This window comes from Dendrobates tinctorius, unplaced genomic scaffold (genome assembly GCF_039654945.1).
Source record: "Dendrobates tinctorius isolate UK_male_01 unplaced genomic scaffold, ASM3965494v1 ptg000236l, whole genome shotgun sequence".
Lineage (NCBI taxonomy): Eukaryota > Metazoa > Chordata > Amphibia > Anura > Dendrobatidae > Dendrobates > Dendrobates tinctorius.
In genome coordinates, this window is record NW_027361903.1 from 1,660,809 (window position 1) to 1,676,958 (window position 16,150).

Here is a 16,150-nt window from a genome sequence, read left to right on the forward strand (position 1 = left end):
CCGCCAGCCCCCAGATTGTTCAGTGTCTGGGTGGACTTTGCTGTGTGGCATTGTGGGACATGTGGTAATCAGTGGGATGCGTTAGTAGGAATGACAATGCATTACATTGTGGCACATGCAGCCAGCAGAATTGTGAGTGCCGCTCTGGGAATAATAAGACATCTGACATGTTGGTCTCTATTCTTCATATTTGGTGGAATAACTCAGCCGCAGACATTGTGCAGATGATCTTTATTTCTCAGAGTTAGCAGGGATTCAGGGTCTGTAGGACTTCTTCTCTGACGGTTCCACTGCCACAGAATCTGTAACTGCAAAAAAAGATTACAAAGGGTTAAACCTGCCCAAGTCATCCGTGGCTCCCAGGACAGGGGGCCCATCGCACAAAGCCGAGTGGTTCCTGGGGTAAGATCTCCAGGGGACAGGATGGCGGCTTTGTAAGAGGAGTGTGACCCGGGTGCAACATTCAGGGACATGGGAACGGACCAGCCGCAGGGCAGCTGCAGTGCCCCAGACAGCAGAGACATTATGTGGCCCTCGCAGACCAGCCGCACACTGTGGGGGCCAAGGAACCCCCGTAGTGAGTCGTGTAACGTATTAGCTGACACACCCCGGTAGAGAGGACAAGGGCACCTGGGGGCCAGACCTGATGGCTTCTGTACAGGGTCTCAGAGGCCAGAGTGTCGAGGACTCCACTATGTGTGGCACCTCACCACGTGTATCTGCTGGACCTAACCCTGCTCTGACATGGCTGCCCTTATACCAGTTGTATATCTGTAATGAGGTGGTCAGAGATAGACGCTGTGAAGACTCCGAACACAGTGAGGTCCAAGGATCACAGACCCTGCTCTCATCCCTAGGGTGGGTATGGCGACTGCTCTATGCCCCACCGAGGCACCCAGATGGCTACTGACGGGTGCAGTGGACCCTGCTCTCACCCAAGGGTGGGTATGGTGACAGCTCTTTGCCCCTTCGAGGCACCCAGGTGGCTACTGATGGGTGCAGTAGACCCTGCTCTCACCCCAGGGTGGGTATGGTGACTGCTCTATGCCCCACTGAGGCACTCAGGTGACTACTGACGGGTGCAGTGGACCCTGCTCTCACCCCAGGGTGGGTATGGCGACTGCTCTATGTCCCACCGAGGCACCCAGGTGGTTACTGATGGGTGCATTGGACCCTGCTCTCACCCTAGGGTGGCTATGGCGACTGCTCTTTGTCCCACCGAGGCACCTAGGTGGCTACAGATGGGTGCAGTAGACCTTGCTCTCACCCCAGGGTGGGTATGGTGACTGCTCTATGCCTCACTGAGGCACTCAGGTGACTACTGATGGGTGCAGTAGACCCTGCTCTCACCCCAGGGTGGGTATGGCGACTGCTCTATGTCCCACCGAGGCACCTATATGGCTACTGACAAGTGCAGTGGACCCTGCTCTCACCCCAGGGTGGGTATGGCAACTGCTCTATGCCCCACCGAGGCACCCAGATGGCTACTGATGGGTGCAGTAGACCCTGCTCTCACCCCAGGGTGGGTATGGTGACTGCTCTATGCCCCACTGAGGCACTCAGGTGACTACTGACGGGTGCAGTGGACCCTGCTCTATGTCCCACCGAGGCACCCAGGTGGTTACTGATGGGTGCATTGGACCCTGCTCTCACCCTAGGGTGGCTATGGCGACTGCTCTTTGTCCCACCGAGGCACCTAGGTGGCTACAGATGGGTGCAGTAGACCTTGCTCTCACCCCAGGGTGGGTATGGTGACTGCTCTATGCCTCACTGAGGCACTCAGGTGACTACTGATGGGTGCAGTAGACCCTGCTCTCACCCCAGGGTGGGTATGGCGACTGCTCTATGTCCCACCGAGGCACCCAGGTGGTTACTGATGGGTGCAGTAGACCCTGCTCTCACCCCAGGGTGGGTATGGCGACTGCTCTATGTCCCACCGAGGCACCCAGGTGGCTACAGATGGGTGCAGTAGACCCTGCTCTCACCCCAGGGTGGGTATGGTGACTGCTCTATGCCTCACTTAGGCACCCAGGTGGTTACTGATGGGTGCAGTGGACCCTGCTCTCACCCCAGGGTGGGTATGGCGACTGCTCTATGCCCCACCGAGGCACCTATATGTCTACTGACAAGTGCAGTGGACCCTGCTCTCACCCCAGGGTGGGTATGGTGACTGCTCTATGCCCCACCGAGGCACCCAGGTGGTTACTGACGGGTGCAGTGGACCCTGCTCTCACTCCAGGGTGGGTATGGTGACTGCTCTATGCCTCACTGAGGCACCCAGGTGGTTACTGATGGGTGCAGTAGACCCTGCTCTCACCCCAGGGTGGGTATGTCAACTGCTCTATGTCCCACCGAGGCACCCAGGTGGTTACTGATGGGTGCAGTAGACCCTGCTCTCACCCCAGGGTGGGTATGGCAACTGCTCTTTGTCCCACCGAGGCACCTAGGTGGCTACAGATGGGTGCAGTAGCCCCTGCTCTCACCCCAGGGTGGGTATGTTGACTGCTCTATGCCTCACTTAGGCACCCAGGTGGTTACTGATGGCTGCAGTGGACCCTGCTCTCACCCCAGGGTGGGTAAGGTGACTGCTCTATGCCCCACCGAGGCACTCAGGTGGCTACTGACGGGTGCAGTGGACCCTGCTCTCACTCCAGGGTGGGTATGGCGACTGCTTTATGCACCACCGAGGCACCTATATGGCTACTGATGGGTGCAGTGGACCTTGCTCTCACTCAAGGGTGGGTATGGTGACTGCTCTATGCCCCACCGAGGCACTCAGGTGGTTACTGATGGGTGCAGTGGACCCTGCTCTCACCCCAGGGTGGGTATGGCGACTGCTCTATGCCCCACCGAGGCACCCAAATGGCTACTGATGGGTGTAGTGGACCCTGCTCTCACTCCAGGGTGGGTATGGCGACTGCTCTATGCCCCACTGAGGCACCCAGATGGCTACTGACGGGTGCAGTGGACCCTGCTCTCACCCCAGGGTGGGTATGGCGACTGCTCTATGCCCCACCGAGGCACCCAGATGGCTACTGACGGGTGCAGTGGACCCTGCTCGCACCCCAGGGTGGGTATGGTGACTGCTCTTTGTCCCACCGAGGCACCCAGATGGCTACTGATGGGTGCAGTGGACCCTGCTCTCACCCAAGGGTGGGTATGGTGACTGCTCTATGCCCCATCGAGGCACCCAGGTGGCTACTGATGGGTGCAGTGGACCCTGCTCTCACCCAAGGGTGGGTATGGTGACAGCTCAATGCCCCTTCGAGGCACCCAGGTGGCTACTGACGGGTGCAGTGGACCCTGCTCTCACCCCAGGGTGGGTATGATGACTGCTCTATGCCTCACTTAGGCACCCAGGTGGTTACTGATGGGTGTAGTAGACCCTGCTCTCACCCCAGGGTGGGTATTGGGCCTACTCTATGCCCCATGGGTATGGTGACCATCAATAACAGGTTTTACTTACGTTACTCCATCCTTTCCATACTGGACCGATGCAGATGAGGCCCCGATTGTGGGGAAGAGAGGGTTAATGACGTTATTGTTCCAGATGAATTTCACTTTGTTGAGGGGCCCAACGTCGGTCTCCACATCGATGTACCCCGTGTATGAGCTCCCTGTGTTGATGTAGCCACTGTATAGAGGAAAACAAGTATAAGCTCCATCATCCAGGCCAAAGGTGGGCTCCATATTGGCGCAGTAGAGCACCACCGGGATCTCCTTGGGTATTATATGGGCATCTTATGACATTAAATGGACACTATGTGCCCCATCTCAGCATCACATGGGCACTGATCTCTGTACAGTAATGTGGAATTAATGGCGGCAAATAAGTGGGTACAATAATCACTATAGCATGACATGGATACCGTGTGCCACCACCTGGGCATCACATGGGCACAGTGCGACATTACCTGGCACGGTGTGTCTCTGGGCATTGCAGCCTTATATTACATGGGTACCGCCTGATATGAGAACATTGTGTGTCACCATCTGGGCATTACATGGGCACAGCCTGACATTACATGGGCACAGCTTGACGTTACATGGACACTGTGTGCCGCCATCTGGACAGGTGCAGTCTCCGTTCATTCACGTACCTGTAGATTTGATACTGTCGAGTGTTTCCATTGGGACCAAACAAGGAAACGTGGAAGAATCCCTGGACGTTCAGAGATCCGACGACCTCTATGGTGACCTTGTACCTCCAGCCTGGGGGGCAGCAGGAAGCCGAGCGTTATACTGTGGGCCCCATATATCTGATCACACATTACATATCACTAGATTCTCCTCTTAGTTAGTGATTGGACATTGAGGCTTCTTGGATCCAGTGGCTATTTGTCTCGTATCAATGTGTCTACATTGTAGGAGGGTGGACTGATATGTGGACCTGTCTGATGGAAAGTGAATGTAAAAGGTGTAATGTACAATGCTTTATTATAAATTATATATGTGGGGGACAACAGCTAGAATTGGTGAGAGACGGTGTAGTACTGGGTTTTGGCCACTAGATGGAGACATAGGGATAGTGAGAATAGGAACCTAACAGCAGCTGAAGCTAGGATACGCCAAGTCATGGTGGGCGGAGTTACGGGGACTAAGGAGGGGAATTCCCAGGAAAGGGGACAAAAGGAAGGAAAGTCCCAAGGTTAGAGGTCTCTCTCAGGGAGCGACAGAGGACAGAAGAGCTCAGGAGAAGACAGAGGAGAGAGACGGATAGTCCGGGGGTGGCCCTGACAGGACAGCTGCAGAACGAAGGACAAAGGAGGCCTGGGGTAGCAGACGGCTGGACACCGAAGGGGTAGTAAGTGTCGCAGCGGGCAGACTTGGACGGGGGTAGCTCTGTGGCCGTGGGCCTAACGACAGCCATGGTTAAAGAACCCAGGGGGTCATCGCCAACAGGAGTAGGAGGAGGTGATAGGTACCTGGGCCAATGTGCAGAAGCTGCCATATTGCTGTGGATGTCAAAGAAGACACCCAATAAAGTGGACCAGATTGAATGGATTCCTGCGTCTGTCTCCAGTCTGTTCCGCAGCCGAAAGGGACCACCCCCCCAGCGGCACACGCACTACAACATTGTCACAACCCCTCAGCTGTGTGAGCAGAACAAGGTCAAGAGGAGGTGGTTAGGCTTGTGATGTAACCAGAATGTTTCCATAGATTTGGGAAATGGTTCACTACTGAGACACAAAATTATCAGGAAAGCTCCTAGATACATAATGACACCAGGGACGAGACACTTACGAGCGAAGCTGGACATATCACCGGTGTTGAGGAAGAACTTCTGCCCGGAGGCGCCCTTGTAACTGTCTGCAAAGTGTCCCATTCTTGGGCACCCCCCACTGGGGCACGGGAACCCCGAACCCTAGAACAAAGCAGAAATAAGTGACACCCCATAAAGGCGACTGCCCTGAGATTATCTGCAGTCCTCTCCAACCTTCCCCCTTTCAGATTCTGGCAGATCTGAGTGGCGGCGAGCGCTGCTTCCAGTCATGGCACAAGGGATGTGATGCAGATTTCCCCAAGTCCTGGCAGATCTGGAGCTATATGTGACACGGGATTGTGAATGCCGCACGACAGCCCCCGAGGTGTAAAATGTCAGCACTGAAGTATCAGGTTATAGCGGGTGACCCTGGGATCAATGATCCCGACAAGTGAATACACAGAGGACTTGTCCAACGTTTCCACCCGATGAGGCCTTCATCAAGGTTCTCTGTGATAGCAGAAGCAGACGACTGGATATTCGGTCCAAGTCCGATCTGACAAAATATCGGATCACACGCTGACCAGCGTTATTGTATGGGAACCATGCACGTGTCAGATTTCTTCCTCAGTCCAACGTGGAGTAAGGAAAAAAAAAAATCGCTGCATGTCCAAGACTGATCTGATATGTGGATCGCACTTGGACATGCACGACAATGAGGGGATGGAAAACATAAGACTGCACTCAGACGACATCTGAGTATAGTCCATTTCCACAGACTGACAATATGGAGAAGATGGAGACTTTTTTTTCTCCATCTTCTCATCCAAGAGCATCGGAGCACAGTGTGCCGGCACTCAGCAGATTACACTATGCCGACACTGATCAGATCACACTGTGCCGACACTGATCAGATCACAATGTGCCGACACTGATCAGATCACAATGTGCCGACACTGATCAGATCACAATGTGCCGACACTGATCAGATCACACTATGCAGACACTCCGATCAGATCACACTGTGCCAACACTGAACAGATCACACTGTGCCAAAACTGATTTGATCACACTGTGCAGATGGGTCGCCCTCACTCACCCAGGGCAGCGGGGGTACTCGGTACGGGGTCGGTGTCAAGGCGGGAATGTGTCACAACAGCGGTGACCCGGTCCGTGGCCCTGGGCGCCCAATATCAATGGCGGTGATGTTAATGGTGTTAAAGTTTATATAAATAGTTCGTGATGCAACCCGTGGTGTTTGGCAAGTAAGATGGTAAGCCAACGCTGCATGCAGATCCGCTTGGACTGATGATGTGGTGCAGCAGAGATGGTATAGCTCCCCACAGGTGGAGCTGTAGTCCCAGGGCAGTGTAGGTGCAATGGATGAGGAGAGGCGCAGAATGGTATGGAGGCTGGTACCCAGATGTAGCGGTGCTGGAATAACTGGAGGACACCAGAGTATGCGGTTCCAAAGCTTTACTCACTGTTTGCAGTTCACACCACTGCCTGCCTCCATACTGTGTTCTACAGGTCAGGGCTCCAGCCAACCTCCAGGCAGGATAGGATTTTCCCTTCCACACTCCACCAACATGTACCTTACTGAACGACTCCTCCAATGCGCCTTTAGGTGCGAAGCACTCCAGTACTTAGTTACCCTGGAATGCCTCTCTCTAGGTGTTCCTAGTCTTTACTTGTATGACAGACAATTGTAGCCTGCTTCGGGGACTCCTTACTGCGTCCCGGCTCTCTATTCAGTTGCTGTTGTGTCCCAAGTCTATGATGGGAGCAAGGCGTTAGTGGCTCACTACTCCTCCGGTGTCTGTTGCCGGACATAAAGTTCCAAATCAACCTCAGGGACCGGGCCCCTGCCTTTGCGCTGGACTGGAAGGGTTCTCTCTCTTTCTCACCCTGCTTCCCACCGTCCTATGCTCCTTCATTCCGATCTGTTCTATCTCCGTTATGGAATCTGTAGTCTTCAGTCTACGTCTCTTTCTCCTTCTCTTCCTTCTCTAGGGAGCTCGTTCCACTAAGACCAGTCCTCAGCCTCTCCTAACTGACTGCCTTCCTCCACCTTGAGCTCCTCTCAGGCTGACCTGCTGTCAGCCTGCTCTCTCACTGGGACTCACTCCAGACTGACCTTCGGTCAGACTGACCTGAAATCCTGCACCTTCCCTCTCTTTTATATCTAACTCCACCCACCTCCCCAGCACCTCTCGTGTTACGAAGCCAGGGACCACAAAGGGCACCCTATGACCTTTCCAGCATAAAGCATGGATGGGTCCCTGCTGAACTATCCTGTGTGTGGGGTGCAGGTGTTGGAATGTGGAAGGAGTTCCCACGTTACCTGGATGGTGGGGCACTACACCTTAGGAGAAGGTGCAGTACCTCTGTGGCGACTGAAGCCACAGGGGCGCCACATACCCCCCCATTAAACACAGCATGTCCGCGGGCTGTAAGACAACCAAAGGTACAATGCAGGAACACACAAAAATTTTAAATGCTGTTTAACAATACTTATCTAATCTTCCTAATGTAGGAGGTACATTTCTTAAATGTTACAAACAGGTTAACTTGCTATCTTAATATCAAAAATTTACTTAAGTGCAATTCCTAGTTCAAAGTGCTATACTCAACACATTTTCTGTATTACATTTTCTATCAATTATTCTCTTTTTTCTTTTTCTCTCTCTACTGGACGCAAGACACTGACCATCTACTCTTGGCCTGTCACTTGTCACTTTCAATTCTTCAGTCTTTATTCAATTCTCACATTCTATCTCAAAACTTTTCTAATTCTCTGTATCAAATATTCTATAAAAGACATTTACTTTTCATAAGACATAACATTATCAAATACGTTATCATAAAACATTCAAAATTCTTGTAAGGTGCTGAACACTGCTCCCAGCCAGGCTTTCTTGCAGTGTCCCTTGAGGTAGACATCATTCTTCGAAAAGTGTCCACGCAGAAACATTATCTTCGCAAAGAGTCTCTTTATGTAAAACCAAGAGAGAGAACCCAAAGGGGTGCAAACTATTTACAAGAAAGTTTTGGATCACACAGCGTTCATGATCTCCACAGTTCCATTTGTAGAAAAACACCACCAATCAAAAGCAGGCAACAAAAGTGCTACGGGAAAAACATGATAGTAAACAAGGCACAACTGGTGCAAACAAACCCTCCTGGGTAACAAGATTTAGTAAATGTAAATTTTCAACTGTGGTCCCCTCCTGGGGTTCTGGAAGCTGAACTGGAACTGTTCTCATCTGATGTAACACTTTGAGTATCTTCATCTTGGGGTAGAGGTGACATACTGGTTGAGGTCGGCTGTTCTGCCACCGAGAAGTCGAGTTCTTCATGATCCCGCTGATTTCTTGCCAAACGCATGTACTCCACTTCCCATAGAGAGGGATAGGGATTGGTGGGGCGCAGGGAAAGGCCCATGGAGATTTCTACTGTCTGCGGGGATATGGGTCCCTCCAGTTCCATAGGAAGTTCAGGAGATGGTGCCGCAGCCCGAGGCCGCCAGCCAGGAACAACTTGATCATCTTCCCCCATAGGCACTGCAGCCGGGGATCGTCGGCAAAGGTCAGTGGCCCCATTCCTATCTGTGGGTTCCACTCCCAAAACCAGGGTCAGACCGGGGGTAGCGATCATACCTGGCGTTTCCAGCCGCGGTTCCGGCTCCGGTTCCTGGTGGTAGACGGCAGCAGCCGCAACTCCCGGAGCGACTGGTGGGATAGGCCGCAGTTGGATCCGTGCCGAGGTCAGGCCGGACTCAGCTGGAGTTGTCGGTGGAGGCCGGTGCCAACGCGCCCGGTCCAGGTGGAGACGTGGTCCCGGTCCTCCATTCTGTTCCAGAGCCCTCATGTATCTCCTCCGGATGGGGCTCTTCCAATGACAGTATCTGTTGTGAGGCGGTGGCGGACGCAGCTGCGGATGAATCAGCGGTCGCAGCCTTCGCAGGAGCGGCCTAGAAGTGGGTGACTTCTCCCCCCCTTGTTCTTCTGTCTTCTCATCTTCTTTCATCATGGCGTTCTGGCGTTCTTCTTCTTGCTCCGCCCTTCTGCTCGCCACTGGCTTTCTCTGCCCCTCCTTCCGGGGGCGGCGTCTTCTTCCCGCACCTCGATACCAAGCCAGTATACGAACCCCTCGGGGGGTGGGCCATGCATCGGTCACATAGTAATTCAGGCAGGGACGGCCCAAGACTCTTCGCGGTCTTTTCTTAGGACCTCCCATCTCTTCACGCCCATCTTCTCCGCGCCAGCGGCCATTTCTAATGTCCATTTTACAGTCTATTAAATTTGGTCTTTGCACATTTTCAAAAGTTGTAAATCCAAGGCACACAGAACCCGATGGCATCGGGTCTCGTCATCCTGTTCGTGACGCCAAAATTGGGTCGCCCTCGCTCACCCAGGGCAGCTGGGGTACTCGGTACCGGGCCGGTGTCAAGGCGGGAATGTGTCACAGCAGCGGTGACCCGGTCCGTGGCCCTGGGCGCCCAATATCAATGGCGGTGATGTTAATGGTGTTAAAGTTTATATGAATAGTTCGTGACGCCACCCGTGGTGTTTGGCAAGTAAGATGGTAAGCCAACGCTGCATACAGATCCGCTGGGACTGATGGTGTGGTGCAGCAGAGATGGTATAGCTCCCCACAGGTGGAGCTGTAGTCCCAGGGCAGTGTAGGTGCAATGAATGAGGAGAGGCGCAGAATGGTATGGATGATGTTACCCAGATGTAGCGGTGCTGGAATAACTGGAGGACACCAGAGTATGCGGTTCCAAAGCTTTACTCACTGTTTGCAGTTCACACCACTGCCTGCCTCCATACTGTGTTCTCCAGGTCAGGGCTCCAGCCAACCTCCAGGCAGGATAGGATTCTCCCTTCCACACTCCGCCAACATGTACCTTACTAATAATAATAAATTTTATTTTTATAGCGCCGACATATTCCGCAGCACTTTACATTTCAGAGGGGATTTGTACAGACAATAGACATTACAGCATAACAATAATCACATACAGTAGATTATAACAAATACCAAGAGGAGTGAGGGCCCTGCTCACAAGCTTACAGTCTATGAGGAAAGAGGTAGACACGAAAGGTGGGTGGTAACAGTTGCCCTGATTGTATGGACCAGCCATAATGTTAAGTGTGTAACAGTACAGACACAGAGGGCTAATGGATGCATAAAGCATGTGGGAACATGATGCTGGGAACCTGGTTATGGTAAAACTTTTGGCTCTGCCACACAGGGATAGGTTAATGTGTTGAGGCGGTAGGCCAGTCTGAATAAATGCGTTTTCAGGACACGCTTAAAATTGTGGGGATTGGGGACTAATCGTATTGACCTGGGAAGTGCATTCCAAAGAATTGGCGCGGCACGTGTAAAGTCTTGGAGACGGGAGTGGGAGGTTCTGACTATTGAGGATACTAACCTCAGGTCATCAGCAGAACGGAGGGCGCGGGTAGGGTGGTATACTGAAACAAGGGAGGAGATGATGTAGGGTGGTGCTGAGCCATGGAGGGCTTTGTGGGTGAGGGTAATAAGTTTATACTGAATTCTGGAGTGGATGGGTAGCCAGTGTAATGACTGGCACAAGGTAGAGGCATCGGTGTAACGATTGGTGAGGAATATGATCCTGGCTGCAGCATTCAAGACAGATTGGAGAGGGGAGAGTTTGGTAAGAGGGAGACCAATTAGAAGAGAGTTACAATAGTCGAGACGAGAATGAATAAGAGAAACAGTAAGAGTTTTTGCAGAGTCAAAAGTAAGAAAAGGTCGAATTCTAGAAATGTTTTTGAGGTGCAGGCTCCTCCAATGCGCCTTTAGGTGCGAAGCACTCCAGTACTTAGTTACCTTGGAATGCCTCTCTCTAGGTGTTCCTAGTCTTTACTTGTATGACGGACAGCTGTAGCCTGCTTCGGGGACTCCCCACTACGTCCCGGCTCTCTATTCAGTTGCTGTTGTGTCCCAAGTCTATGATGGGAGCAAGGCGTCAGTGGCTCACTACTCCTCCGGTGTCTGTTGCCGGACATAAAGTTCCAATTAACCTCGGGGACCGGGCCCCGGCCTTTGCGCTCTCTGGACTGGAAGGGTTCTCTCTCTCTTTCTCAACTTGCTTCCCACCGTCCTTCTATGCTCCTGCATTCCGTTCTATCTCTCTTATGGAATCTGTAGTCTTCAGTCTACGTCTCTTCCTCCTTCTCTAGGGAGCTCGTTCCACTAAGACCAGTCCTCAACCTCTCATGACTGACTGCCTTCCTCCACCTTGAGCTCCTCTCAGGCTGACTTGCTGTCAGCCTGCTCTCTCTCTGGGACTCACCCCAGACTTACCTTCTGTCAGACTGACCTGAAATCCTACACCTTCCCTCTCTTTTATATCTAACTCCACCCGCCTCCCCAGCACCTCTCGTGTTACGAAGCCAGGGACCACAAAAGGCACCCCTATGACCTTTCCAGCATAAAGCATGGATGGGTCCCTGCTGAACTATCCTGTGTGTGGGGTGCAGGTGTTGGAATGTGGAAGGAGTTCCCACCTTACCTGGATGGTGGGGCACTACACTTTAGGAGAAGGTGCAGTACCTCTGTGGTGACTGAAGCCTCAGGGGCGCCACACAGACACTCTGATCAGATCACACTATGCCGACACTGATCACATCACACTATGCAGACACTGATCACATCACACTATGCAGACACTGATCACATCACACTATGCTGACACTGATCACATCACACTATGCTGACACTGATCACATCACACTATGCCGACACTGATCACATCACACTATGCCGACACTGATCACATCACACTATGCCGACACTGATCACATCACACTATGCCGACACTGATCACATCACACTATGCCGACACTGATCACATCACACTATGCCGACACTGATCACATCACACTATGCCGACACTGATCACATCACACTATGCCGACACTGATCACATCACACTATGCAGACACTGATCACATCACACTATGCAGACACTGATCACATCACACTATGCAGACACTCCGATAAGATCACACTATGCAGACACTCCGATAAGATCACACTATGCAGACACTCTGATCAGATTTCACCTTGCTGTCACTGTGTCAGAGTCTGATCGGAGTATCATTTTTATGTTATCTCTTCAGAGTATGTACATGTATGAGAGTATGTACACCAGACAGTGATGACATCTGCGTGCAGTCCGATATTTCACATGCAGCCACAGACATGACTGGGTGTGCGTGATCGGATTTGCGCTCCAATTGGCAGTATGCTGAGATTGTTCTCTCATTCCAAATCAGCATAAAAAATTATGGCTGATCAGCACTGCCCCAAAGAATAACCAGAAATTACGTATAGCTGGGAAGTGGCAAATCTAATTAAAATTCTTTTAGAAGCCCAGATTCCCTGGCAGAGGCAGGTAATTAGGACAGGATAACTATTGAGATGAAGTTGGTGTTTGTTGGATTAGAGCATTGGCAAGGGGCTCTCTCTAGAATAAAGCTGCTATAATGAAAGAGCTTCCCCCTAGACTTATGTCTCCAAAACAAATTTATAAAACTCACGGTTTAGATGCATATTTTTTCATAAATGCGACACCTGCCTATAAGCCCAAAATCAATAGTGACCAGATCGCTGACACTATCCATGTACAAATCCCAGTAAAAAATATGGTGATGATTTTGAACTTCTGTTATCGTCTGGAGTGAAGATATTGTTAATGTTGGGAATGTCATAAAATCTTGAAGGGCCGAGGACATCTCACAATCCGATCCACGTGAGGTCATCTCGGGAAGTGTGTGGCTGTAACTCAGGTGCTGATAAAAGGTCAAGACAAATTATGATCTGTGTTCATGTAGAGAGATGCATATCAGTGTATGCATGACTCCCATTAACCAGACTTTTTTTGATCGAGGTGCTTTCCTTCGCTCGGCCGATTCATCTCTGTGATCAGCCTGGTAAGTTTCCTTCTTAATCCATTTTTATTTCATGTAATTGTAAATGCTGGATTGCTTTGTTCCATTTGAAATATATATATTTTGTATATTTTTTTTTCATAAACACTGCCTATCGTTCTGCATTAAATATAAAATATAACAGTTCTGCTCCTTTTGTTTTGTAATCCGCACCCCAAAGCCTTAGGCTACCAGATCCAGGCCTCCAGTCAGCCTATATAAAAACGACTGGTGGTGGCGGTGAGTAGTTCTTGGGTTATCGTGAAGCTAGCAGTGACCATACCAGGGTATATACACGAAACCCAACCGTGGGAATTGGAGATGTTTATACCATACACTCTCTGTTAGTTTACCAATAACCGGCCATAGTGGGAACAGTCATCGCCTCCTCTGTTAATCATCGGTCAATTGTGTAATTGTCCTGACGATAGGGGGCAGCAGAGGGCTGTTCGTGACACAAAGATAACAGCATGGATGGTTCAGTTACAACCCCCGTGGTTGCAATTTTTGACAACCGTTCCCGGCAGCACATCAATATCATGAAATGATGCAGGAGACGAGTGTGGTGCCCCTGAGGCTCAGTCACCACAGAGGTACTGCACCTTCTCCTAAGGTGTAGTGCCCCACCACCTAGGTAAGTTGGGAACTCCTTTCCACGCTCCAACACCTGCACCCACACACAGGATAGTTCACCAATGGATCAGATTGCGGCTCCATGCTTAGAGGATAGCAGAGCACCTTTCGTGGGTCCTTGCTTCATAACACGAGATGTGCTGGGAGGTGCGTGGAGTTAGATATAAAAGAGTGGGAAAGTTTAGAATTACAGGTCAGTCTGACGGGAGATCAGAGGAGTCGGAGGGTCGGTCAGTCAGGAGAGACTGAGGACGGATCCCTGGAAGGAGGGATGGAGGAAGGAGTGCTGCAGCTGTCTCAGTGACCTGAGCCAGCTGGCACGGGAATGGAACAGAAGGAGAAAGACATAGAACTGCAACCTAAGCTTCCATAAGAGAGAGAAGGAACAGCGCGGAACGAAGGAGTAGGAGAACAGAGAGGAGTTGTGGGTTGGAAGAGGAACCCTGCCTATAGGTTCTCAGCGCAAGGCCAGGGCCCGGTCCACGAGGTTGTATGGACACTTATGGTTCTGCAGCAGACACCGGTGGAGTAGTTGGCTGTAAATGCACTACTCCCATCCAAGACTTGGGGCACAACAGCAACTGAATAGAGAGCCAGGACTCTGGAGAAAGGAGTCCCCGATAGAGGCTACAGCTGTCTGTCATACAAGTAGAGTTGTTAGGAACATCTGACAGAAGGAACTTCAGAGTACCATGGTACTGGAGCTCTTCACACTAAAAGGCGCAATAGAGGAGTCGTTCAGGAAAGGTACATGTTGGCGGAGTGTTGGAGAGGAGAAGTCTGACTTGCCCGTGAGGTTGATTGAGTCTCTACACCGGAGGACACGGCACGGAGGCAGGCACCAGTGTGTACCACGAACTGTGAGTAAAGCTTTGGAACTACGAGCCCTGGTGTCTTCCAGTCATTGTGCGCCAACACCGTCAGCACCGCTACATCTGGGTATCCTCCTTTACACTACCTGCGCCTATACACTGCCCTGGGGTTACAGCTTCACCTGTGGGGAGCTACACCATCTTTGCTGCAACACACCATCAGCCCCAAAGGATCTGCACGCAGCGTTGGCTTAACATCTTGCTTGCCAAACACCAAAGTTGGCGTCACAAACTATTTCATCACATAAACTATATCACAAACCACCATTGATTTGGGCGCCCAGGGCCACAGACCGGGTCAACGCTGCTGTGACACATTCCCCTGACACCGGCCCGGTACCGAGTACCCCACAGCCCTGGGACGGGGGCGCCCCAATTTTGGCGTCACGAACAGGATGACAAGACCCGATGCCATCGGGTTCTGTGGGCCTGAAATTTGTGAGACTTTGAACTTTTGAAAATGTGCAGAAGACCTGATTTGATAGACTGTAAAATGGACATTAGAAATGGCCGCTGGTGCGGAGAAGGGTGTGAAGAGATGGGAGGTCCTAGGAAAAGACCGCCATAAGTATTGGGCCTTCCCTGCCTGAATTACTATGTGACTGATACATGGCCCATGCCCCCGAGGGGTTCGTATACTGGCTTGGTATGGAGGCGCTGGAAGAAGACGCCGTCCCCGGAAGGAGGGGCAGAAGAAGCCAGTGGCGGGAAAGGGGCCGAGGCAGGAAGAACACCAGAACGCCATTTTGGAGAGTGAGGGAAAGAGGCCTGCGGGGCGCAGAGAAATGGATCTCACTGGCACCATGGCTGAAGGCTCCGACCCGATCTCAGGAATGAATCACCAACAGCTGGAGGACGAGATTATTCAGCTGATGCGCCGCCTGCGACTAAGGCGAGAAGCGCTATGGACATTAGACCTGCAGCGTGCCTGGGAGGGGCCTACAACTGCGGTACCCGCGACACTGGTACCTGCCGCTGCTGCACCAGATCTTTTCCTGGCAGACCTTGCGGAGCTTGGAGCCGCTGCCATGCCACCAGCAGCGTACTCTGTCCCCTCTTTGCCGCTAATACCGGAGGAGTTGTAAGCAGCCCAGGAAGCTGAAGCGGAGGAAGAGAAGCTCCTGCCCAGACCTGGCGAGGCTGCGCAGAACCCGCCAGCGAACCCCGCGGAACCGGAGCCGCCATGGGCTCCACCGCCGTCCCCGGTGTCTCACCAGGCAGCGCCCGCTACCACCACGCCTGCACCGGAGCAGAGGCCGCACCGCCGGGAACTTCCAGGTATATACCCCGGCCTTCCTAATGGGTTGATGGGGAGGAGGAGGAGGACCATGCTGGTGGGTGTACGGTTGGAGCCGGCGTGCCCGATCCGACATCTACAGGCCAGAGGGGGGTCTGGATCGTTTTGGGACGGTGATCTCGGGATTCCTTCACTGCCAAGTCCCCAGGCAGTGGCTTGTCAGAGCCGACAAGCTGCA

At 52.1% G+C, this 16,150-nt stretch overlaps 1 protein-coding gene across 2 annotated transcripts in view; it reads right to left on the reverse strand.

The window, feature by feature from the left end:
- Window positions 1–214: 214 nt before the first annotated feature.
- The window catches only part of LOC141060372 (pancreatic triacylglycerol lipase-like), a 48,577-nt gene continuing 32,641 nt past the window's right edge, over window positions 215–16,150 (reverse strand). For both annotated transcript variants that reach the window (XM_073556578.1, XM_073556579.1), the window contains 4 exons: window positions 5,245–5,365; window positions 4,101–4,212; window positions 3,467–3,634; window positions 215–308 (listed from right to left, as the gene is read on the reverse strand). In XM_073556578.1, coding sequence (XP_073412679.1) covers window positions 245–308; window positions 3,467–3,634; window positions 4,101–4,212; window positions 5,245–5,365 — 465 coding nt within the window. In that variant the 3' untranslated portion in view covers window positions 215–244. The remainder of the gene's footprint in view (window positions 309–3,466; window positions 3,635–4,100; window positions 4,213–5,244; window positions 5,366–16,150) is intronic.